This window comes from Rhinichthys klamathensis, unplaced genomic scaffold (assembly GCF_029890125.1).
Source record: "Rhinichthys klamathensis goyatoka isolate OS25496 unplaced genomic scaffold, OSU_Roscu_1.1 h1tg000191l_1, whole genome shotgun sequence".
NCBI lineage: Eukaryota > Metazoa > Chordata > Actinopteri > Cypriniformes > Leuciscidae > Rhinichthys > Rhinichthys klamathensis.
Window position 1 is genome coordinate 8,089,136 of NW_026606717.1, and position 26,489 is coordinate 8,115,624.

At 39.7% G+C, this 26,489-nt stretch overlaps 1 protein-coding gene across 1 annotated transcript in view; it reads right to left on the reverse strand.

Moving 5' to 3' along the window:
* Positions 1–26,489, reverse strand: part of pof1b (POF1B actin binding protein) — a 49,290-nt gene that overhangs the window by 21,919 nt on the left and 882 nt on the right. The window contains exons 2-3 of the mRNA XM_056262335.1: positions 24,506–25,310; positions 10,686–10,754 (exon numbers count right to left, since the gene is read on the reverse strand). Of these exons, the coding sequence (XP_056118310.1) occupies positions 10,686–10,754; positions 24,506–25,310 (874 nt within the window). The remainder of the gene's footprint in view (positions 1–10,685; positions 10,755–24,505; positions 25,311–26,489) is intronic.

The window sequence follows — 26,489 nt, forward strand, 5'->3', positions numbered from 1 at the left end:
TTAATCTGTAATCCTAAAATAAACATTACAGAAAGTTCATAAAACATTTTTATATACTGTATATCCCACCATGGTAATAAAGATATGAAAAATACCTAACCTGTATATAAACTGTAGGGCTATATATATATATATATATATATATATATATATATATGGCAGTTTGAATCCATAATCACTAGGGCTTCCATTTGAATAATAATTAATCAAATTAATTGTATGATATGTATGTAGATTCCAAGTTCGAGTGCAAGTCTGTTCACACAGGACATGTTGTTGTTGACATGTTCCAGAAATGTACATATGGTTGAGTGGAAAAAAAGTGATACTTTACTATTACCTAATAATTACTCAAAAATAGGAACTCCAGCTTAGTGTCCCTATACTTTGATGTGAAAATAACTACATCTTATCTAACCTTTTGATAAGAGAGTTCCCAAGAATTATGAGAAGACACTACTAATCCTGCAACTGTGGAATGTCCTTTCTGCCTTTTGCTTTCCACAATACCTTACTGTGTGCAAAAACAGGTCAATGAGTGAGCCAAAAGCTTCTCTGTTCCAGTGTAACAGCAGGTCATTACTCTGGTCTACAGTGAAAGGAAGGAGGAGCTCGGTTTTCAAACTAAAGTTGTGTCTGACCACATGAAGCAAGTGGAGAGAGATACAGAGAAACTGAGAGATTTGACATTTGAATGAATGGAGGGACTATAGTTTTGTTTTTTTGTTAGATCAGTTATCTTTGGCTATTGTAAAACAATATCATTCCAAACTATTCATTAATTGTTGAATGTTCTAAATGAAAATAGACTGAAACCCTTTACAAAGAATCTTTCCCTAAACATTGCAATAATATTTTTCTGTTTATAAATCACATGATCCCGAGTCCTTCTGGTTCATTTTAGGATTTTTAAATGCCAAATTCAAATGCTCCCATGCACACAAGAACTATACATGAAAACTATTAATAAAATATTGTAATCCCTCAGAGATGTGGCAAAGAAACATGTTTTTTGCATTCAATTTTCACTCCAAGTCATTGTTTTGCAAGAGCCAAGCCTAAATCATGATCTTTTCAGAGTCAGCTGTCAAACAGTCAAATCATAGGAAAAAGTCAGGAAACAGTCAGGTAATGAGTTGAAGGGTCTAATTCAAGTTAAATTCCAAATTTAAACATTCAAGTCTTAATAATAATAATAATGTATAAAATCATAAGTACAAGCCATTTCTAAATTTTATTAAAGTCCCTGTAAAGGCAATTTCAAAAAAAAATTCTAAACACATTATAAATGTTAGAAATGTATTGCTAAAACATATTACAAAGACTGTGAACTGTGAAGTACTGAATTGTGGAGTTAGATCGTTAAACAGTTTTTCACCATTGCTATTTTCCGGATTTTCTGGGCGGGGCTAAAGCAGGGCTCGATGACGCACTGGAGCCCTTGAGCTCCTGGACACGCCCCTACTTGATGACGCACTGAGGCCACTGAGGCTGGCCGCTCCTAACAATATTATAGAGCACATTCACATCAGTTTGCCGCTCAATCGCGAGTTACTGTCAGTACTATTATTAGTAACACAGCCTACAGATTGCTAGCTACTAGCTATGCCTTCGTCACGGAAATGCGTACTACCTGGATGCGATCACCGGATCACGTACAAAACAGATCGGTGTCCTTGTTTAAATTTCCGAAAAACGATTACATCAAGAAGAAGTGGATTAATTTTGTGAAGAGCCAACCTTGATGGAGAGCTGAGGATCACCGCCAAAACCCGCCTCTGTAAGTAATCATTTTACACGGGATAGTTTTATAAACTTTCGTCGGAGATAACTGTCTGGGATTCACTGATAATCCGCTGTTACTGGTGAATGGGGCCGAACCGACTCCCGCCTCAGCCTTCATCCTCCCGTCGCGCGGACAACTGGTGCCATTCGGCAGTGCGTGCCCACCGTGCGAGCATCCATTCCGGCTGTAGAGTTGAGTGTGGCGAGTCGACGACGGCAGCTTTCCCGCGAGTGGGCGTGGTTTCAGCGCAGCCAGTGGACACGCCCCCAGCGTTTGAGAGCAGAGATTACTGCTCATTTTTTCAAGATTTTGATAGCTTATTTTATGTACTTGCTGGCTTTTTTTATCATTCAAATTTGGCTGGGTGGCTAATAACTAGAGGTGGGCATAGATTAATTTTTTTAATCTAGATTAATCTAGATTAATATTGAAATTAATCTAGATTAATCTAGATTAAAATGGCTCATTTGAATTCTCCCGAAGGCATTCAGAATATGTGTGCTACCAAATAATGACTAAAAGTAAGTCTTTGAGAATAGTTCGCCTCGCGTAGGGATGTGCATTTCTGCCAAAAATGCCATTCGACAATCGAGGAGCAAAAGTCGAATATCTTAAAAAAAAAAAAAATACGCAATGACAGAAAGGGAGGCCAATTTCATCTTTAGCGATTTGTCATCAAACAAACTGTTTATTAATTGAACAAGTAACATGTTTTCGTCCTTTTTTTTTAACATAGTAGGCTAATTGGAAGAAGAAGAAAAAACAATACGCACGACAGTCCGTTTTTCCATCGCCAATGCTCGTTAGATCAAAAAATAATGTCATCATATGTCATAATGATTTTATGTGAACCTGCCTTGTTACTGCAATAGCCTCATTTTTAAACAAATTAGTTTCAATCAATGTAAACTATTCGTGTGATTATGCCACTGCGCAATACACGCGCAATACACACATATACCGCGGGATGGCGGGTGTTCATTTCATAAACTGTGGACAATGGTAGCTTATTTAACCTGTTAACCAGTGCGCCGACGTTCTGAAGCGTTTTTTTTTGTAGCCTATAAATTAATGTATGACCAAAAAACGGATAATGTCATACTTTTTATTAGTGCTATCGTGGCGTAATAATCTGTTTGGTTGTAAATACCTGAATGAAATGAAATCGAATGTATCGTCCTGTGGAATCATTCATTCACAGACAGCTTACGAAGATGTTCAACTAATAAAGATCTTTATCGCTGGCAAAAATATGATGCATTTGCAGATTTGCTTTCACTAGACTAGACTGTAGATCGGCCACTTCACACGCTCTTGATGCTCTTAAATCTTCCTGTTTCGACTCCGAGTGTGAATTGAAAGCGCTTCAGACGATTCAGTGCGCGAGGAACTGAACAGATCAACTGATTCGCGAACCGATTTAGACAGATCATCTGACAACTTGTTTGATGAAGTCTTTGAACAGAATCGACTCAAAAGAGTAATTCATTTGTAAATGAGCATCGCTCATGCCCATACAAAGGACACAGCGCGCTTGGAATAAACTCATTTAACAACGTAGCTATTGCATTAAAATAAAGTAACGAGACGAACGTCGCCCAACGTAGCAAAGTAAAAGTACACCTTGTGTCCCTGACAGGAAAATACCCTGCTGCGCGATCTGTGACAGTAGGCGCGGCGTCATACTACACATTAGAATTGCGCGAAAATATAACGATATTCGAAAAAGCTATTCATGATCCCAACCCAACTTTGATTAACGGCGATATTTTTTTTATCGGCCGATAAGAGTCTCACGTTAACGCAGCACGTTAACGCCGATAACGGCCCAGCACTACTAATAACACATTTTTCTGTGGTGTGACAAACTCAAAACACATACTTAATTTTGACTTTACAGGGACTTTAAAGAAAATATGTCATACTATCACAGTTCCCCTGTTCGAGGACTCTTATTATGTTATTCTGTTGCCTTGATGTTTCTGGTTTTATTTTCTGTGCATTTGTTCCTGTTTCCTTTGTTTCCATTGCCGTCTGGTTAGTTTCCTTAATTACCCTTGTCAGTCTTCATGGTTACCTTATTAGCCTCTTGTATTCTTGCGTATATAATTAAAGGCACACTATGCAAGAATTGTACCTTAATATAACAGCTTCAAAGTCATTTCGGTGGTAAACAAACTCATAGTAGGGCGAATCATCCTAGTAGTAAAGCTTGGGTGGGGGGGGCCTTGGGGGGGGGGGGGGGGGGGGGATGACGACATACTTTACGGGAACGACGTCACACACATCAACAACAACATTTGAAGCACGAAGACACTTGCGCGCATTTCAGACGTGATACTTGACGATGGAAAAAGCCAATAAACGCGGTCGGAAGAGACTAGGAAAAGGAAAAGAGAATCTGACCGCGTGAGGAACCGGACAAGAGTCCCACTCGGTCGGGCTTTCACTCGTTGGCGCGAGCTAAAAAGCAGCACTGGATGCAACAGTGATATGATGCTGACCTGGCGATCTTGTTGATGGACTATAGGGATGGGACGATTACCGGTTTCACGATAAACCACGATAAAATGTCCTGGCGGTTAGTATTACCATTTAAAATTTAATTATCATAAAAACCGTGTTTGATTATCGTGATTATCGCGGTAAATCCTGTCCAGCCAGAATCAGTCTGACGCAGGCGCAAGCAGGCGCACAGATGCAATGTTGTTTTTTTGCGCGAGAAGACATGGCGGAAGGCAGTGACAGCGCACGGGAGATTTTTCAGCCATCCAAGAGGACAAAATCGGAGGTATGGTCGTATTTTGGCTATTACAAGAGTCCCGAGGGCAATTTAATCGAGGATGGGCACCCTGTCTGCAAATCTTGCAAGAGGAAAGTCGCTGCAAAAGGGGGAAACACGTCAAATCTGCTAAGTCATCTAACGTTACGTGACAACCACCCACTGAGTTCATTTTTACCTTAATACCACAACTAACTTGGGCAAATAATTAGACAATTTTTTTGGAGATGAATTATTTCATTATCTCACTTGTAATTATTGCAAAGCTTCCGCGAAGAGAAAAGTTTTACAGCAAGTGGATTTGAGCCAAGACGAACGAACATATTCAAACTATTAAGGGTGACATTTAAGGGATAATGTATTGTATTCATTCATAGTAAACTTATTACAGTTTTATTTTTTATCACAGAAATAATTTCTGGGACATGAAATATTGAATTGTGATTAACTTAAAGGGATAGTTCACTTTGAAATTAATTTTTGATATGTTTTAGCTTACCTCCAGTGCATCCAAGATGTAGGTGTCTTTGTTTCCACAGTATCTTCAATTTTGATAATTTTAGGTAAAACCGTTGTTGTCTGTCAGTCATACAATGGAGGTGAAGGGGGTCCTCCTCAAAGAGCAGTCAAAATTAAACATTATTTAATGACTCGTAAATGTAAGTACACATTGATGCCCTAAGACACGAAACGAGTGGTTTTTGTGAGAAAACGAACAGTATTTATATTGTTTTTACCTCTTGTAACCACAGCCATGTCCAAGTTATCTGAGGGCGCGGACGCTTCCGTGTGTGACGTGTACGCAGACTGGTGCATAGATAAACTAGATGTCGCCTTGGCGACGGCAGTTCATTGGAACGAAACCTTAGCCAAGGCGACATCTAGGGTATATATATCTATGCACCAGTCTGCGTACACGTCACACACGGAAATTGAAGATACTGTGGAAACAAAGACACCTACATCTTGGATGCACTGGAGGTAAGCTAAAACATATCAAAAATTAATTTCAAAGTGAACTATCCCTTTAATGTTTTTAAATCTTGCCGGTTTATAACTCCATTATACAAGTTACAGTGTCCAAATCAATCGTAAAGTAAATGTGATCACTACAACAATATTGTAGTAGTATTAATACTAAATTACTCTGATTTAATTTTCAATACAATCAAAACTGAGACGCAAGACATACACATTTGAATGAAACCAGAGATTGCGTCCACGGTGATCCGAGACATGGATGTGCGCTGTGTAGTGCGTTGCTATTTACAACAGTCATTATAAGTATTCCAGTAGTTTAGTCACCCTGACCCAACCAACATATGTTGTTCATTTAAAGTGTGCGTGCGTGTGTGTGTGTGTGAGAGAGAGAGAGAGAAAGTGATTTATTATTTATTAATAATAATAATATTCAGTCATACACACATCCATAAGTGTTATTATCATTATTAATGATAGGGTTTAATGACGGGTTCATTAAAACCTGCACTAGGAAAACTTATACCTCTCACTCTCAGGGCTCCATGTTAATGTTAATATAATGTTTATGCTTAAAAAAGTGCATATAGCTGCTAGCCTGCTAATTGTATTTTTTGTTTGTTGATTTTCAAATGTTTTCAGGGTGAGCATCAGTTCTTTTTGAACATTTCCATCTCATTTTAACAAAACCGTGATAATATTGATAATCGTGATAACTTTGGTCACTATAATCGTGATATGAAATTTTCATACCGTCCCATCCCTAATGGACTAGTAAGTAAATCTTTGTAAGTTTGTGTGCATTTTATTTTGTGATTTCACCGTAATGAATAGAGAGTCTCCGCAACGGCGATAGATTGAAGAGCGCGTCCGAGTGAAGACTGCGCGCGCGCCGCCACAAGAGACACTATGCATGTATCCATGACACTGATAGCAGCGGACACGAGCGCTCAGGTTGAGTTCAAAAACACATTTTAGCGCTAGATCTCTTATTTAAAGCCACACTATGCAAGATTTGTACCTTAATATAACAGCTTCAAAGGGGTATCAGGCCGTGAGTGCAGAGACCAGTCTAGGCAGACGCTCTGTGTGAGTGGTATTTACGACAGTAATGTTAAATACAAGTACTCCACAGCGACTCTAGGGGTCGCTGTTTGACAAAAACGGAATTCCTGCATAGTGTGCCTTTAAACACCCCATGTTTTTAATCAGTGTTTGTCAGTCGTTGTACACTTGTTGTAAAGTCTCCCGTAACGTCACTGTTTGGACTACAAATATTGGCTTCTTGTTTGGATAATCCTTGTGTCTGTATGTTCATGGACTAAAGACTGCTCGGTAAACAATCCTCACCTCTCCTCGGATAGCATGAATCTGATGCATGAATTCTTCGAAAAAACCACTGCACAAAGTTACAGTTTGTTCGTATAAGATGTTCGCGCACTTAAGCCCATTTTTATATTCATCATTGTGCCTGCATCAGCTCAATGACATCATGTGAAACTCCTCCTAACCAAACTTCAATGTTATCTCACATAACAGCCCTACAATGTAAGACAAGTGTGTTGAGTGCAAGACGCCTAATCACAACTAAACCCTCCTCTGTGTACGAAACTCAAAGCTTATGATGTGCTCCCAACTCCTGTCCCAGCATGTTTGCAAGCACAACCCTATGACAGCTCGCTTTAAACCATTGAGTGTAATGCTTTTCGAACTTTAGGATAGGCCACATGAAAGACCGATGATAACTCAACCTTAGCACTAGACCTTCACGTTCAAGGGTTAAAAACAGAATGAACTGGCAGTGCCCATAGAGACAGTGTTAAAAATAAAACTGATAGGAACCTGAACAGATAACAACTTAGAAGTCTAATTTTTTTTCTTCTGATGCGTAGTAAAGTTAATGTTTGAATGAACTATGACCTGCAAATGCGTACAGTGAAAAGACGATCATAAATGGAGGAAATGTCAGTGAGCAATACGCTGAAAACGACCAAAAATCAGTTTATTGAAATAACCCGATTTACCAGTTTACGTGCAAATCAATAATCTGACAATGCAAGTAAACCGTTTACAAGACTGTATTAATAAACATGTATTTCACTCAGACAGAGTGTGCAACATACTTCAATATAATTATAGTCATGATGAAATATAAATTCTTAACACGATTATAAGGCCGTACAGAGTAAGTGCTTTTTGGGTACGTGTGGTTTCAGTTGTTCCTATATTTTTCCGTAAATTTAGAATACATTTTATTACGAAACTGTTAGTGAATCGTGATTTGTTCTTAAAATCTTTTGTAAGCACATCATCACACACACATTTGTGCGCAAGCATGCTTAATGAATGAGACCCATTATTTTTTTTACATTACGTTTTTGTCATCATTTTTGAACAAGATTAGAAAATATACACAAAAAGCGTACATTATAGCTTTTAGTTGAAAACATTAAACAATGTGTGTAACCAATAAAATATACAGGACAAATGCATCCCAGATAGCAACAAAGTCTGGGCCGAGTCTGGCTCAAGGGAGTAATCCATCGACCGGAAGTTGAAGCCGGCCGGGTGCCGCCATGTTGTAGCAGAACTTCACTTGCGTTAGCATTTCCATTGACTCCCATTCATTTTGGCGTCACTTTGACAGCGAATAACTTTACATCTGAGGCGTTTAAAGACTCCATTTGTCCATTATTTATTTCTAAAGAAACACGACAATGTATAAAGGGCTCCATTACCTTCTATGTTACATTATGGCCACGTAGAAACAGATTTAGTAAAAATAGGCTAACGATTGCGTCATAACCACTCGACTCTCTGTCGCGCTGTACAGAAATGACCGTACAGACAGGAGGAGAAGCTCACAGGCAATCGGGGGGGCGTCCCGTCAAGGGAGAAGCCCATAGATAATGAGTCCATAAAAGCAACGGAATACTTACTCCTGCTCACTCACGCCAAAAAACTCTTTGCTCAAGTTCCCCGTCTCTGCAAGATTAACGTTGGCAATTTTCACGCACAGCTACTAGAAGATTAACGTCTGTCAGACAGGTTGCTCACGTCATCAAGCTTAGTTTGAGTCGGTTTGAGTCTGCGCGTCAAGAAAGGGAGTGCTCAAAAATCGCTAAAAATGGGCTTCAACTGTCTCAACTGAGTTCCAATGAGATGGCTCTGTCCACTATGGTCTGGCTTACATTCGGCACTTCTGGCGCTGTTATTTTCAAACAGCATTAGGCTGAGCTTTGGCTGGAGTCTGGCCAACCAAACGAAACAAAGAACAAACTGTATCTGTTTGGCTGAAGCAGAGCGAACGGGTAAAAAGTTATCGTGCAGAACGTCCATATACAGTCGAGTCAGCATAATGGTTAACTTATAGTGCTTATATTGTTTCACATGTTCATGTTGGGAAAAAAAGAATATTCACATGCTCGGGTGAAAGTTGGCTCCTCAGTCTGATAACAATAATACTACCAAAACACTCCAACGCAGCCTCCATTCTTCGCGAAAGATGGATAAAAAAAACAAAAAAAAAACGGGGAACAGGGGGGGAAAAAAAACTTGAAAAAAATGATATACGACCCCGCCAAATCGCAGAGATGCCGATTCACAAAGGACTGATATCATCACAGGACATCGTGTTATATGGTATTGGTAGGTTTGCGGGGGAATTTCTACTTGACCAAGAAATGGCCGATTCGCACGGGATTAAGATCACAGACCAGGTAATACAAATCCCATGCGAATAGGGCTAATGTATCAACATGTCATGTTCGGTGCGCCTAGAGGCAGACGACGACATTCTGTGATCAAATACAATCAACTTGTTAACAAGCTTCACAGCGCGACAGTGCATTTAGCTATAACTGTGAGTTGTAGTTTGCGTGCTTAGGATTTCACTGCCTTTACGGCCAGCAAAGCAACATATGTAGCTAAAATATGTATTTTTCGAATAATAATTACAGATGAAATATTTGAATACTCGACTATTCGTGCACACCCCTACTTTTTACCCAGTCGTCCAATCACAGTGGAAGAGGGGAGTGACAAACACCACACCGATAAACCGCCACATTCTGCGTGTACACCGGCAACAGACGACAAAAACAAGCACAACAACAGAGCAAAATCATTTAAAGCAAGAGCCAAAGCAAATACTTTACATTGTATTGTCATTTTATATATAGAAACATAGGCATTTGTGCCTTGCTGCGTGTTGCAGGAAAGTAGTGTGGATGACATATCTATTGAAGAATTTCAAGATTATTATTATTTATCTGTGAATTTTTTATTTATAAAAAAAAAAGCTTTACAGAGTGATATCATATGTTGCCCATATTCCATATGGTCTTGCTCAAATCTAGCATTTTATGTATCTCACATACACACAGAAATATTTAGACACTTTTTGCATAATTTAAAATATTGCAACTTGAATGTAAATACCAATTCACTGACACTGCTGTTTTCTTGATACACTAACTTTAAAAAACAACAACAAAAAAACAGTGTTATTTACTGTGTTATGTAAAAATAATATTTTGTCACATAAAATGCTTAGTAAAACATAAAAAACGCAAGGTGCTTGTTTGGTAGTACACATTTAAGCTCTTTTATATACCCGTCATCCTCTTATCACCTGCAGGCTGGTTCACAGCAACAGTTGCGATAAAGGGCAACTCCCTCAAACACTTTCCTTGCAATATTATGACTATTGTCGGGACCAATCTAAATGGGTGTCAACACACTGTCTCCTCTGGGAATAACCGAGTCCATTCTTTCTCTGAGACACACCCTAAACCCTGCAGGTACTGCACTTGTGCTTAAACGCATAAATTGTGGTCATATCAGCATGTGCGTGCAGCTACACACACACCAGAGCCTGCCTTACAGTAAAGCTTGTTCTCCCAGCTCATCTAGCAAGCCAGAGGCATGAACAAACCTAGAGGAAAGCGTGTGTAATACAGTATCTATTACTCATGTATTCCGCGTAAAGCCATGAAAGTCAAGAGGTCAAGGGTAACTTTAGGTGTGTGTGTGTTTGTGTGCTACTGCTAACCATATAATTTCATACAAACAGTATTCAGCCTTATATGTTAGTGAATATATGCCTGTTTGTAAACATAGTACATGTTATTTTATTACCTCAGATGGATCAGGGCTCTTGACGGGACTGGATAACTGGCTGTAGACAGACGTTTGTCCATTTATGTTCTGAAAATAGAAAAAGAAAACATGAATGAATCAGGCGTCTTGAACATGTTTTGTCTTGTGCTTAAAAGTAAAAAAAAAAAAAGAAAAAAGAATTGCATTGCCCACAACTTTTTTCCATGTGGTTTTGGTGTGTCTTTATTAAAATTAGATCAAAATCTAAAAAGGTACAAGGGGAAAAGGCTAACTTTATAACTAAATTATTAACATTAACAAACATTTTAAGCTAAGTTATTATAATAATATAGGCAATATACAGTAAAGATTCATCATTTTGTATGTTTCATTTATTAGAGAGCTAGTGGTCACACTTTTTACTCCAGTGAATAAACAAACTTTGTTGATTACAAAAAACCTATTGAAGGTTTCCACCATTATTTGACAAAGAAAAAGTTAATGAACATGCACTGACCAATAGCAGGATATGTTAGGATATAAAAAGATAAAATTATAATTTTAGATTGGAAGACAGAATTCACATTTATAGATGTTTGAAACCAACATAGAGAAACATGTTTAAAACCACATAGTTACTGAGAAATAGCGTAGCCTATGTGGCCATTGTCAACTAACCCATACATCCCTTATTCACATTAAAACATTAATAACGCTCATGAATTGACATGCACTGACCCTGTAAGACAAACAGAACCTCAGATACTTTGATCTCCTGAGATATGGACACCACAAACACACACTGCCATTTGTCTCCACACCCCAACAGGGTGAAGTTGCGGGAAAGATTTTTTCCCCTCCTTTCCTTCCTTCACATTTGTTCCTTCTCCGCATTTCCTTCCCTTAACACATTCTTCTCTTCACTCGGTTCACTTACAAAGATGATATAAATTATTATAATGTTTTACACTCACCTAAAGGATTTTTAGGAACACCATACTAATACTGTGTTTGACCCCTTTCGCCTTCAGAACTGCCTTAATTCTACGTGGCATTGATTCAACAAGGTGCTGAAAGCATTCTTTAGAAATGTTGGCCCATATTGATAGGATAGCATCTTGCAGTTGATGGAGATTTGTGGGATGCACATCCAGGGCACGAAGCTCCCGTTCCACCACATCCCAAAGATGCTCTATTGGGTTGAGATCTGGTGACTGTGGGGGCCATTTTAGTACAGTGAACTCATTGTCATGTTCAAGAAACCAATAGGCTTTATGCCCAGCTGCACTACTTCCTGAACTTCAGCCAGCTCCTTGTTTCCTGTCTGACATTATTGGACAAACTGATTAACCCAGGTGTGTCTGGTATTTGTTACTGGTCAGGCACACCTGGATTAATCAGTTTGTCCAATAATGTCAGACAGGAAACAAGGAGCTGGCTGAAGTTCAGGAAGTAGTGCAGCTGTGCATAAAGCCTATTTGAAATGATTCGAGCTTTGTGACATGGTGCATTATCCTGCTGGAAGTAGCCATCAGAGGACATGGTGGCCATAAAGGGATGGACATGTTCAGAAACAATGCTCAGGTAGGGCGTGGCATTTAAACGATGCCTAATTGGCCCTTGATTTTCTTTTTTACCACTCATTTATAAACAAGCACTTTCTATTTTTATATCATGGGAACTTATCCTCGATACTATTCCTTATAAAAAACAATCGGATTGCTTTGATATCGCTACTTAGACCCAACTTTGCGAATCTCGGCTACTAGCCTTTAGTCCGCTAGCATTTCACGCGTGGCCTCGCGCCTATTGACCGTCTGATTTTACACCCGTTTCACTGAAAGGATACAGGTTATATCCAGCATTTCAGTCCTAAATTACTAGTGATATTGGTAGTATCACTACTAATCTACTGTTGTTCATGTTATGGCGAACATATCAGATGTGTGTCTAACGTTACCTCTGAGTGCAGGTGAGGACACATTCGAACTCATTTCGGTACGATTGGAGCTTGAATCGGTGGAGAAACAGATCCGCGGTCTGCTAGAGAGGCAAGCCGAGCTGCGGGATCGGCGATCAGCGCTTGAAACGTCACGCGCCGATGCACACAAGTCAGTGGTTAGTAACTTTTTGACTCCGACTTCGTCCACTCCGTGCGTTTCTCTGCCCAGGAGGACGCGATCATCTCTGGCATCATTCACTCCGGCACCAACCCAACACCATGGACCCTGGGTGATCCCACAGCGGAAGTCACGAGCCAGGACCAGAGCAAGAACCTCTCCGCCCCTCCCGGTCTTCGAGATCTCCACCCGGAACCGCTTCTCCCCTCTTCGCGAGTCGGAACGCGACGACGCCGTGATCATCGGCACTTCCATGGTCCGTCATGTCCGTGCTACCTCAGGTAAGGGTAAGGTGCGCACTCACTGCCTTCCTGGTGCTCGTGTTCTTGATGTCGCCGCACAGGTTCCCCAGATCCTGAACGGTGAAGAGCGCGTCGGAGCTGTGGTGCTTCACGCTGGAACAAACGATATCAGGCTACGGCAGACGGAGGTTCTGAAGAAGGACTACAGGAGCCTGATCGAGGCGGTACGCAGCACAGCGCCTGAGGCAACGATCATCGTGTCTGGACCGCTTCCCACGTACCGACAAGGACAGGAAAGGTTCAGTAGATTATTTGCACTAAATGAATGGTTAATGTCATTGTGTAATGAACAACAACTGCTCTTTGTAAATAATTGGAATCTGTTCTGGGAGCGACCTAGGCTCTACCGTGCTGATGGCCTGCACCCCAGCAGAATCGGAGCGGCTGTTCTGTCGGACAACATCTCCAAGACGTTACACACCGTATGACTAGAAAATCAAATTCCAAATCACAGTCTTTGCTGTGCCAATTTAATTGATATAAGTAGTGTAGAACATTATATAGAAACTGTGTCTATTCCTCGTTTAGTGAGGCCAAATAATAAATCCACTGTAGGATCTAGGAAAAATCTTATTGTAATTAAACCTGAAAATCTAAATATCAGTGAACAAAAACAATTTCTAAAACTAGGTCTTCTAAACATTAGATCGCTCACACCTAAGGCGGTTATTGTAAATGAAATGGTCACAGATAATAGCTTCGATGTACTTTGCCTTACTGAAACCTGGCTTAAACCAAACGAGTATTTCGGTCTAAATGAGTCTACCCCGCCAGGATACTGTTATAAGCATGAGCCCCGTCTGATCGGTCGTGGCGGCGGTGTTGCAACAATCTATAGAGATATTCTTAATGTAACTCAGAAAACAGGTCACAGGTTTAATTGGTTTGAAGTACTGGTGCTAAACGTTGCGCTCTTAGATGTAAGAAATAAATCCCTATTATCTCTAGCCTTGGCTACTGTATATAGACCTCCAGGGCCATATGCTGATTTCCTAAAAGAGTTTGCAGACTTTCTCTCAGATCTATTGGTCAATGCCGATAAAGCAATAATTGTTGGAGATTTTAACATACACGTAGATAACACAAACGATGCGTTAGGGACTGCGTTTACAGATTTATTAAACTCCTTTGGGGTCAAGCAGAATGTCAGTGGTCCCACTCATCGTCTAAATCATACACTAGATTTAATTATATCATACGGAACCAATCCAACCGATATAGATATTATACCGCAAAGTGACGATCTCACCGATCATCACATGGTAACTTGTATAATACGCACTGCTGAAATTTGTCATGTTGCGCCACGTTACAGACCAGGCAGAACAATCCTTCCGACCACTATAGATAGATTCTCAAATAGCTTACCTGATCTATCTCAGCTGCTCAGTGAACCCAAACAAACAGATGAACTAGAGGAAATGACCAGCAGTTTGAGCACCATTTTCTCTAGTACATTAGATATTGTTGCACCAATTAGATCAAAAAAGGTTAGAGAGAAAACTAAAGCACCATGGTACAACAGTGCTACGCATGCTATCAAGAGAGAAACTCGTAACCTAGAGCGTAAATGGAAACAAACTAATTTAGAGGTCTTTAGAATCGCGTGGAAGGACAGTATGTCACGTTATAAAAAAGCTCTAAAAGCAGCCAGGGCAGAGCATCTCCGCAAACTAATAGAAAATAACCAAAATAATCCAAGGTTTTTATTTAACACCGTGGCTAGACTAACAAATAAACAGACATCACCCGAGCAAATTATTCCGTTACAGTATAGCTGTAATGATTTTATGAACTACTTCAATGAGAAAATAAAAAGCATCCGAAACACAATTGTAAATGTACAATCCTCTATGGTGTCTTATGATTCAGCCTCAATTATCGCCCCTCAAGAACAACTACACCGCTTTACAACTATAGGACAGGAAGAGCTAAATAAACTTATCATTGCATCTAAACCAACAACATGTTTATTAGATCCAATACCAACTAAATTTCTGAAAGAAGTGTTACCTGTAGTGGAAGAGCCTCTTCTTAATATTATTAACTCGTCTTTATCTTTAGGTCATGTTCCAAAAATATTCAAGCTGGCAGTAATAAAACCTCTCATTAAGAAACCGCAATTAGATCCAAATAACTTAGCAAATTACAGACCGATTTCAAATCTTCCATTTATGTCTAAAATACTAGAAAAGACTGTGTCCGCTCAATTGTGCTCTTTCATGCAAGAAAATGAGATATATGAAAAATTTCAGTCAGGATTCAGACCGCATCATAGCACAGAAACTGCGCTAGTTAAAATTACAAATGATTTACTTTTAGCTTCTGACCAAGGCTGTATCTCAATACTAGTTCTACTCGATCTTAGTGCTGCGTTTGACACTATCGATCATAAAATACTCTTGGATCGACTACAAAACTACACTGGTGTTCAGGGACAGGCATTAAGCTGGTTCAGATCGTATTTATCAGACCGTTACCATTTTGTTTGTTTAAATGGGGAAAAATCGAAGATAACGTCAGTAGACTATGGAGTGCCGCAAGGATCGGTGTTAGGCCCTCTGCTATTCTCAATATATATGCTGCCACTTGGTAATATTATAAGAAAACATGGAATTAATTTCCACTGTTATGCTGATGACACTCAATTATATATTTCATCACGGCCAGATGAAAACACTAACTCATCAAAATTGACAGAGTGTCTTAAAGATATAAAATGCTGGATGACGCATAATTTCCTGCTACTAAATCCAGATAAAACCGAGGTATTACTTGTTGGTCCAAAAAACTATCCACAAAACCACTTACAATACAACTTTAATATAGAAGGATGTCCTGTTACTTTATCCTCTACGGTAAAAGACCTGGGAGTTATACTAGACCACAACTTGTCTTTCGAAAATCATATTTCATATGTTACAAGAACGGCCTTTTTCCATCTTAGAAACATTGCTAAATTACGTAACATGCTATCTGTTTCCGATGCAGAAAAGTTAGTTCATGCATTCATGACCTCGAGACTAGATTACTGTAATGCTTTATTAGCCGGTTGTCCTGCATCCTCATTAAACAAGTTACAGTTAGTGCAAAATGCAGCCGCTTGAGTTCTTACTAGGTCAAGAAAATATGATCATATAACACCGATTCTATCATCTCTGCACTGGTTACCTATCAAGTTCCGTATCAATTACAAAGTACTATTACTGACCTATAAAGCCCTAAATGGTTTAGCTCCTGTGTATTTAATGGACCTTCTATCGCCCTACAATCCATCGCGTTCTTTAAGATCACTAAATTCGAGGCTTCTAGTCATTCCTAGGATATCTAAGTCCACTAAAGGAGGGAGGGCGTTCTCACATTTAGCTCCTAAACTCTGGAATAGCCTTCCTGATATTGTTCGAGGCTCAGACTCGCTGTCCCAGTTTAAAACTAGATTAAAGACGCATCTTTTTAGCCAAGCATTTACATAATGCTTACCTTTTATTATACTGCTGAATCAGATCAAATGCATTTAATACTATAAAACTTGAAGAGACTGTAGGTTATCTGTATAGGTTGCATAGTATTTGCAGTTATTACGTTCCTGTGTATATTGCGTGAATGACGGGTGGTTGGGCAGATATTGTGTTGCGGTAGGTAGTATGCCATACGGAACCGTTGTCCACTGAAACTGCCTATTCACGCACCAGTGGGGCTCGACAGCCTTAGTCAACGGGTTGGCGCGTATGGTTGGGTTGCGGAGAGATTGTGAGATTGTGGTTAGGTCTCAGCAGCAGGAGGGATGTAGAGGTCAGTAAGCTGGGCTGAGTTGAGTGGGGGACGGAGGGGGGTGATTTTGGGACGCAAGAGTCACTGTCTTCATGTTTTGTCTTTTACGCCTGTGTTATGGAAATCATCATTATGAACAGCAGCTACGCTAATTATTTTCCCTTTGCTTTTCTGCTGTTATCTCGGGACGCGAGTCCCGAGAAAATGGCGTTCGTCAGCTCCAGTTTGTATCCAGCCCCTCACGGAGACTTCAGATGCTCCAATCACAAAGCCTATGAAGTGACGACTCAACACGGGCGATATGGACTCTCTATGGTGGACGGCACTGATCCTCAACAACTCGTCTTAAGACCGGCGTGCATACTTGGACTTCCAAAAAATACTCTAAATGTTCCGATCCAATCTGACTTGTAATGCTGCCCGAATCATGCACTGTTCTTCCGTTGGCCAGAGGAGAACTGGCCCCCCGACTGAGTCTGGTTTCTCCCAAGGTTTTTTTCTCCATTCTGTCACCTGATGGAGTTTTGGTTCCTTGCCACTGTTGCCTTGGATTTTGGCTTGCTTAGTTGGGGACATTTAACATTTAATATTCAATAATATTATTGATCTGCCTTACTTAAGGTGGACGTTGACGCAATTTCTTTTAGAAACAAACTTTGTTATATTGTTATATTGTTTTTGTTATATTGTTTTCATGTTATCACTGTGAAGCGCTTTGATACAATCTGTATTGTAAAAAGCGCTATATAAATAAAGGTGACTTGACTTGACTTGACTAAGGGGCCTAAAGTGTGCCAAGAAAACATCCCCCACACCATTACACCACCACCACCAGCCTGCACAGTGGTTAACAAGGCATGATGGATCCATGTTCTCATTCTGTTTACGCCAAATTCTGACTCTACCATCTGAATGTCTCAACAGAAATCGAGACTCATCAGACCAGGCAACATTTTTCCAGTCTTCAACTGTCCAATTTTGGTGAGCTCTTGCAAATTGTAGCCTCTTTTTCCTATTTGTAGTGGAGATGAGTGGTACCCGGTGGGGTCTTCTGCTGTTGTAGCCCATCCGCCTCAAGCTTGTGCGTGTTGTGGCTTCACAAATGCTTTGCTGCATACCTCGGTTGTAACGAGTGGTTATTTCAGTCAAAGTTGCTCTTCTAACAGCTTGAATCAGTCGGCCCATTCTCCTCTGACCTCTGGCATCAACAAGGCGTTTTTACCCACAGGACTGCCGCATACTGGATGTTTTTCCCTTTTCACACCATTCTTTGTAAACCCTAGAAATGGTTGTGCGTGAAAATCCCAGTAACTGAGCAGATTGTGAAATACTCAGACCGGCCCGTCGGGCACCAACAACCATGCCACGTTAAAAATTGCTTAAATCACCTTTCTTACCCATTCTGACATTCAGTTTGGAGTTCGGGAGATTGTCTTGACCAGGGCCACACCCCTAAATGCATTGAAGCAACTGCCATGTGATTGGTTGATTAGATAATTGCATTAATGAGAAATTGAACAGGTGTTCCTAATAATCCTTTAGGTGAGTGTATGTCAATGCAAGTTAACAGTCGTGCTTGGTATCATTTATAATGTATCAGTGCGACTGGTACAATGGTCTCGTACAGTGCGAACCCCCTAGGTCTATAACCCTAGTCAATGCAAATTCCTATTGTAAGTTCATGCCCCACATTGGGGGGATGTTGTGTCTTGGTCTGGGTATTTAATGAAATGCCGAAAAAGGCTCGGCGCGATTTGTAGTCAGATTAACCCATAATACTGAGTGCACTCAGCATTATCCTATTCTCCTGGGGTCAGGTATACATTTACTCTTTACTTCAGAGCATTTGGTGTTATTTATTGATTATCTTTAAATTGATTATGTAATTGGCACGACTAATAATAAATTGTTATATTTGGATTTGTTCTGACTCACTCAATTATTAACTCTAGTAGATTACGTTAAGTCTATAAAATCTCCACAAAACACCACAAAATCTACACTCGGGTTAGTAACGGACTAAAATACAGCTTAGGTGGAGCAGAGGAGCACACCGACTGAAGTTTTAGAGCTCCGCCTAACACAATGGCATTAGTCATGTATAATTAGACTGTAGAGGCTAATAATGGGTTTTCTGTTTAGAACAACAGTGTGTTAGACCAATCTAAATAGAGTGAGCCTCAAACTCTGATTATTGTAATATTATTCTAAATAAACTTTACGTGGGAAACCATGGCATTATTATACAGAGTTACCATTAGAGGGAGTTAAGTTGGTCAGCTTGGTTGGTTCTATGGTAATGGTCGTGACCTCTGGTTAGATATAATCTTATCTTACCTTAAGTGTGTTCAGATCTATGGGGACTATATACTACATTCTAGAATGAGTAAGTAGAGTACGGCCGTCTGACGAGTTTGTGATTATGAGATCGTATACCTGGCTGGTTCGAGACTCAAAGCATTATAGGAATCCGGATGAACGGCTGTCATTTCAATAAGGCCCTGTTTATACGAGAATGCTCGCGGGTGAAAACGTAAAAATATTTTATCAGATGTGCCTTTCGTTTACACGGCGACGGCGTTTTTGGGGCTTAAAAACGCAAAAAAGTTAAACCACCCTCCAGAGTGGAAATCTTAAAAACGCTCCACCGTCGCGTTCCCGTCTAAAAACCAGGTAAAAACGCAAAAGTCTGCTAGACAGTGAAGGCACAGATCTGCTTCACATTGCCACCTAGCCGCCCGGAGTGCATACTACATCGAATTTCACACACGTTTGCGTCAACATATGCACGCAGATTTCCCACCCATAACGCTCCTCTTAACGCAGAATAAAAAGTGATAACGCAACGCCACTTTTGCGTTTTCTCTTCAGATAAAAGTTTAATTGGAATTAAACTACTTTGCCACGCTGGAAACCATCGGAAACTGTTGTTGGGCCGATTGGGCGGGCCTTACAACCAGAACAGGTTTGCGAATTACATGCAGGTTTTTATGAAGTGGGTTTACATTTACACTTTACATTATGTTACTCTGTATTTACTTGAGTGACTCTAATTACCTAATTGTACTATTGTCAAGCTGCTTTAAGCACCAAAAGTGCAGGAACCCTATTGTGTTTGTCCTGATTGATCTGTTTTAGCTAGAACTGCTTGAACCGTAGAACCTCCAAGGCTCAAATCCTCCCTTCAGGTCACACTATAATAATCAAATTTACATTTTTGCCAATAACGACAGAATTCTTTGAGACTATTCTGGTATAAAGTAGATAAATAAATATTGTAACATTGTTAAACTTGTCCTAGATAATTGGTTCGATTGTCACACAAATTTGATGTGTATCATCTAAGGACTGTCATAACAATAAGTTATCAAAATAATTTTGATGTATCAAACCAATGACATTTTTTGGGAGTAGCTCATATTTGAAAAACTTAACAGAAACCATCAGACCTGTATCTTCTGAACGTAAAGTCCAAACTTAAAACTTGTTGCTACAAATGTATTATAATTCTGCAACTACTTTAACCTAAACTTTTGTTCCTCTATCAGTTAAACCATCTGTGGTTAACACAAGCTCAAGATATTTTTACGTTTCATTCTACTACACCAAATACATCTAAAGCCTCCTTGTGATTTTTTCATAGCTTTTACTTGTCTTGAAGAAGGTGGTTATTACCAACAAGAGCCTAAATGGAACAGTAGAGGTTGTTGGGACATACATCACGACAAACAGGTAAACTCGACTATTCACTAGTCCGCTTTCAGACTCAATGTGTTTATAACTCTTGCAAACTATTCTAGCTCAATCTTTCAAAAAAAATAAAAGATGGAAAGAGTAAACGGAAGCTTGATGAAATTTAACAATCAATATTGTGAAACGAGCTTCCACAGGAACCAGTGTGATGCTGACTTAAAAAATAAAATATGTAATTTGTGCCGCACTCTATATATGCCTTCTTGTTTTGACTTCTTGAAAACTGCTTTAAAATAATGTTACGAAAGTTTGGCAACACTGACATTAGACGCAATGATTGCTATTAGGGCTGCTTGATAATGGCAAAAATCATAATTATGATTATTTACCATGATTATTAGTGGGTCTTATTTCATGATATGAATAATTTTAGATATCAGTAAAATCTCACAATTATCGTTGGGCTACTTCAGCAAAAACTAATACTAGGTTACTAATGTAGCGAAGTAATCAAATGTAAAATAACACCTCATAGTCTTCCCTGGATACATTCAATTTAGATTAATCCTTATTAAATCTACAAAAGTTATTAATTTAAGAAAAAACAAGTTCTTTATGACCCGCATTTCTTATATGAAGATTCAAATACAAAAGAAAGGCATGAGTCGGCTCATTTGTCAATTGTAAGTTTTAGTTTAAAATCTTTGTGATTTTAAAGGTGCTCTGTGTAACTTTTCTACTAAAATGAATCCTTTTTTTATTGCCTGTGTGTGAAGGGGTTGTAATCACACATTAAAATGATCCACTTGTCGAGTTTTGCTATCACCTCTGAAGGCCAGTATTCCTATTTCTATGTGAAGTCTCCGGGTCGGATTTACCGCGAAATCCAACGGATGTGACGTGCATGCGCGCTCCCGAGCCTCTCTCCTTATATACAGTCTATTGTAGACGGTCAGGGAGTTACGTCCGTTTAAAGGCACACGTTTTTCGGCTTATATCTCAGTCAATCTTTGATCAATATTCCCAAGACTCTAATCGTTCGTAGTGCTGGACGGGGCCTTTCGAACGAGCCCACCCCCGAGGTCCAACTCGCCCGGCTCCCTGAGTTATAGCCGTTCGAAATCGGGGGTCCCAGCGAACGACGATCCGGTAGGGGGCATCCCCGAGGCCCGCCACTCTAGCGTTCGGGCAAGGGTTCCCCTGGGACCTCCTCCCCCGAATTTGAGCTCTCTGGGTCTTTGCGTTTCAGAGGTACGAGCGATTTTCTTCTGAGATCGTGATCGTCCGCAATTTTGCAGCGCACCCGATGGTTTTCTGCTAATATCTCCGCGAAAACACCACCAAAAACTATGGAACTTATATGGTTCTTTTCAGCTCGACTAGATGGTCCCAACGAGCTCAGTGCTCGCCGAATCCGTCAAGTATTCGCCGAGATATTTGCGTAATAGACGGTATTGTCTATGAGTTCGAGCACGAGCGCTCTTGTAAAATTTGGTTGCAATCTGAAACATCACCACTAGAGGCCGCTAAAAGTTACATAGAGCACCTTTAATAAGAAAAGTAGGCTATATGTTTAAATATTTTACCACTTGCTTGAGCAACTTGATATATAAATCTAGAAGTAATTAATTGAATAATACATTGTTCAAATTTAGCGCGTTTAAACGTGAATACGTCGATGAAATTATTGTGCAACTGTTCTGTGTACAAAGAGAATCACGATGAAGCATTTTTCAGTAACAAATGTTGTTTTTAAAATAAAAATATTGAATAAAAGCTGTGTTTGTGGTATACAGCCGCAGATCAGTTGCACACTGCAAACGTGTCATGTGAAAGCACATGAGCCAGTGCTTCTTCTGCACTGCATAGACTACGTACTGCAATACGTACTGTATACGCACTGCAAAGGGAGTATGTGATGTATGAGCCTGGCATAAGACTGAATGCACGGATCCAATATTCAGTTACGCACTTGTTTTCTTTCTCAACTGTTTACATTCACTTAAGAGTCCAGACACAAACGACTGCGTTTACGAGGATACTTGCCAAAACGGCATTTTGACATTTTTGTGTGTAGGCTATGTGATCGCTAATCCGAATCATATAGTATACTTTGCTTATGTGCGTTCCGCTCTGTCTCGGAGCACGGAAAGCCGCCTGGGGAACACAGCGGCTTAATTTTTTTAATATTAGGCACATCCCTCAGTTTAGCAACAGTAGACTGCATTTTACAACACTCACTTATTCGGCTGATTTGGATGTTAAGTTAGGCTTAGGGGGGAAGGAAAGCCCTCCGTCTGAATGTGGCAGCGCCACAATGATCGTTTTACCTCGACTATCTTGTTTTTCATAATCGTTGGAAGCCAAAATCAAAAATGAAAATCAATTACGATTAATCGCACAGCTCTAATATGCTGTTATAATCAAATAAGGTAAAATGGTAGGAGCGAATATAACTCACAAAATAACAATGTTGTGAACTAAAATGTGATGCTATGCAAACTAAAACGAAAAGCCATGTCGATGTTGATTCATGTTATATTATATATAATATATAATATCTCTCGCTCGCGCAAGGTCTCGCTCGCGCAAGGTCTCTCGCTCGCTCTACGCGGTTTGGAGCACAATCTCTGTCTCGCATGCACGCTCGCTCTAGATAACGGGAGATTTTTAACGAATTTGCGGTATAACTAGTCGATCACGAGTGGCTCAACAGGTAGATATATAGATAAACTCATCTTCCAGGCATTTGACCGCCCGGGTTGACACTTCAGCGTGAGAAATCGGGAGTGTGGCGTGTGAGCGTGTGAAACCAATCAAATGCGGGTGTCTCACGGCCAATGCGTGAGAGTTGGCAGCTATGTCCATTGGTCAAATCAGCATTCACATTTCATCATATAAATTAAGTTGTAAAGTACTGATTATTATGAAATTTAACATAAATGGTATCTAGAGGCTGTTTTTTCATTTGCGCTCACATTCAAAGCATGCACATAAAGCCACCTCTCATAAAGTTTGCGAGTGCCAAACACGCTTAATCGGACAAATACATACAAAAAATAATGCCACAATGTCTGTCTTGCCGAGTTTTCACATAAGCACAATCCTCCTAAGTGAATGTAACCAGTTCAGAAAGAAAGCACGTGTATACTGGATACATGCATCAGGTCTTAAAGTGAAAGCATCTTTATTCTGTTGTATTTATTTGTGCTATCCTTAGTCATTTGTTTATTTGTTCTTATTTTATTGCTAACTGTTTACTTGGCCCTTTTTTAAATCAAACTATCTTGTGATATTGCAACAAAATTAGCCCATTGTAAAGACACAAATACATTGACTCACAATGAGTAAACATTTAGGTGAGATAGTTAATAATATGTTTATATATAAACGCCTACATTGAAATCTATCATCATATAAAGCGATCTAGGCTTTCAATGGAAGGACAAAAATTAGAAAATATTAAAAATATCTATACAGTACATACGCACTTCTTTCCCATGGTATCAAAAAAAATTGTATTGAATATCGACACTTTTCAAGTTAATTGTATCGAGGTTAGAAATTCCAGTATCATGACAACACTAGTTTAGGGTGCCACAAGTTATTGAAAAATTTCAAGGGGTACCGTGGGTCCGTGACTCAAAAAAAAAAAAAAGTTGGGAAACTGCATTAGCACATTCATGTTAAATTCATAGGTTAAATTTCAATTTCTGATCTTAGGGGGCGCTAAAGAAACCTAAAACTTTTGAACTACGTAATGTATGTGCTGCTGCTGACATTAAACTCCTGTATCGACACGATCAGCATCAGCAGCATCTTTTGTCAATTTTGGTCATTTTCTCCACTTTTCCAAACTACCTGGTCCCCTATTTAGCTACATTGAGTATACACAATAGTTGTTAATGATATTAACTATTTAGATACTACTGTAAAGCAAAAGGAAAAGTTAAAAGCATAAATAAACACTCACAACTTGTCTGTAGTCGGTCTCGTCGACGCTGCTGACGTTCACGGGCTGAACGTTCTGAACGTACACTTGTTGCATGACGCGCGGCGCCTGACTCAGGTACACGTACGACTCCGCGGGCCGCTGCTGCTGCACGGGCACCAGGTAACGTGCGCCCCCGTACACCACGTTCCCCTCCATTTGGTTGTTAATGTACTGGACCGGCTGTAGTTGAGACCCAGCGAGGCTCACCGTTCGGTAGGTCGTCGAACCGTCGCTTATCCCGACAGGAGAGGTTTGCTGAAGTTGAGATCCAGCAAGGGTTACCGTGCGGTAAGTCGTTCCTTCGCTCACCCCGACAGGAGAGGATGGTTGCAGCTGAGATCCAGCGAGGGTTACCGTGCGGTATGTCGTTCCTTCGCTCATCCCGACAGGAGAGGATGGTTGCAGCTGAGATCCAGCGAGGGTTACCGTGCGGTATGTCGTTCCTTCGCTCATCCCGACAGGAGAGGATGGTTGCAGCTGAGATCCAGCGAGGGTTACCGTGCGATAAGTCGTCGAACCGTCGTTTATCCCGACAGGAGTGGATGTCAAGACAGTATGTGTGCTCGGTTCCGTGACGGTCACGGTGTTCCGTGTCCTCACGCTGTGGGAGTATGGTAGAGTCATTTCTGCGGTTGTGTAAGTCCAGAAAATTAAAAAAGAATTATCATTGATATGAAAGAGAAAAACAATGTGTGTGTGAAGTTTGCGAAGCCCGTGTGCGCGCCGCTGACCGACTCCTGAAGTCTCTCCAGTAATGTTGTATAAATGAGAAGAGGCGTGTTTTCTCAATCACTCCTCCCTAAGCTCAAATATCTGAAAGGAGCAACAGGGAGGTTCACCTGTACACTGTGGAAAAGGATTGGCACATTTATTAAAGGGACAGTTCACAAAAAAAAAATGAAAATTCTGTCATCATTTACTCGACCTCAAGTTGTTCCAAACCCGTATGAGTTTCTTTCTTCTGCTGAACACAAAAGAAGATATTTTGAAGAATGTTGGTAACCAGACAGTTGATGGTGGCCATTGACTTCCACAGTATAGGAAAAACTATGGAGGTCAATTGCTACCGTCAACTGTCTGGTATCAACATTCTTCAAAATATATTTTTTGTGTGTGTGTTTAGCAGAAGAAAGAAACTCATACAGGTTTAGAACAACTGAGGATGACAGACTTTTAATTTTTGGGTGACCTTTAATATCCTACAAGATGTAAAAATTGAAAAGACATAATTTATTTTAGGACAATAATGTTACTCAGACAATGCTTGCTGTGTTATAAAGTTAGCTTTGCAAATGTTATAGCCACGTAAGTTCACCAACATTTTTTCCTTGCTTTTTATTTAGAATTTAAAAAGTCAATTAAAAATAATTAAAAATAATTTAATTTTACTAAGTAATTAGAACAACTTCAGTTTGCAATGTCTTGCTCATTTTCTTTCTCGTCTTTTCCTCCTATCTTCCTTATTTTATTCTGTCATTAGCAAATTGTTTGAGCAAAACTCTTTTTTATTCTCTGTATTCGGATGACTGGGCGTATTGTTACATTTTGTAATATTTAAAATAAAAAAAAAGTGGCTGTCTGTAAGTTTTTTTTGAAAAAGTTGGGATATATCTAATAATTTCAGTGACATAAAACGATTTCCGGATTCAACAAAAAATTATTCTACCCAGTAAATAATTGTCACAGTAAATTGTAAACTTGCAGAGTTCAATAACAGTATTTCCTCCCAGTATAACACCCAATTGCTTCGTTTTTCATCAATTTGAAGAAACAATATTCACTTATTTTGGAACCGTTTATTGCAATGTGTTTTGGTTTGACTTTTCAAACATTATAGAAAGGAATTTATCCCAAAACTTTTGTATCAGCCAAAAATATGATTTCCTGCAATATTTTATATTAATGAATGTAAAATGTTCAAAGAAAATACCTTTGAATTCTACCGATTGTACGCTAGTTACGT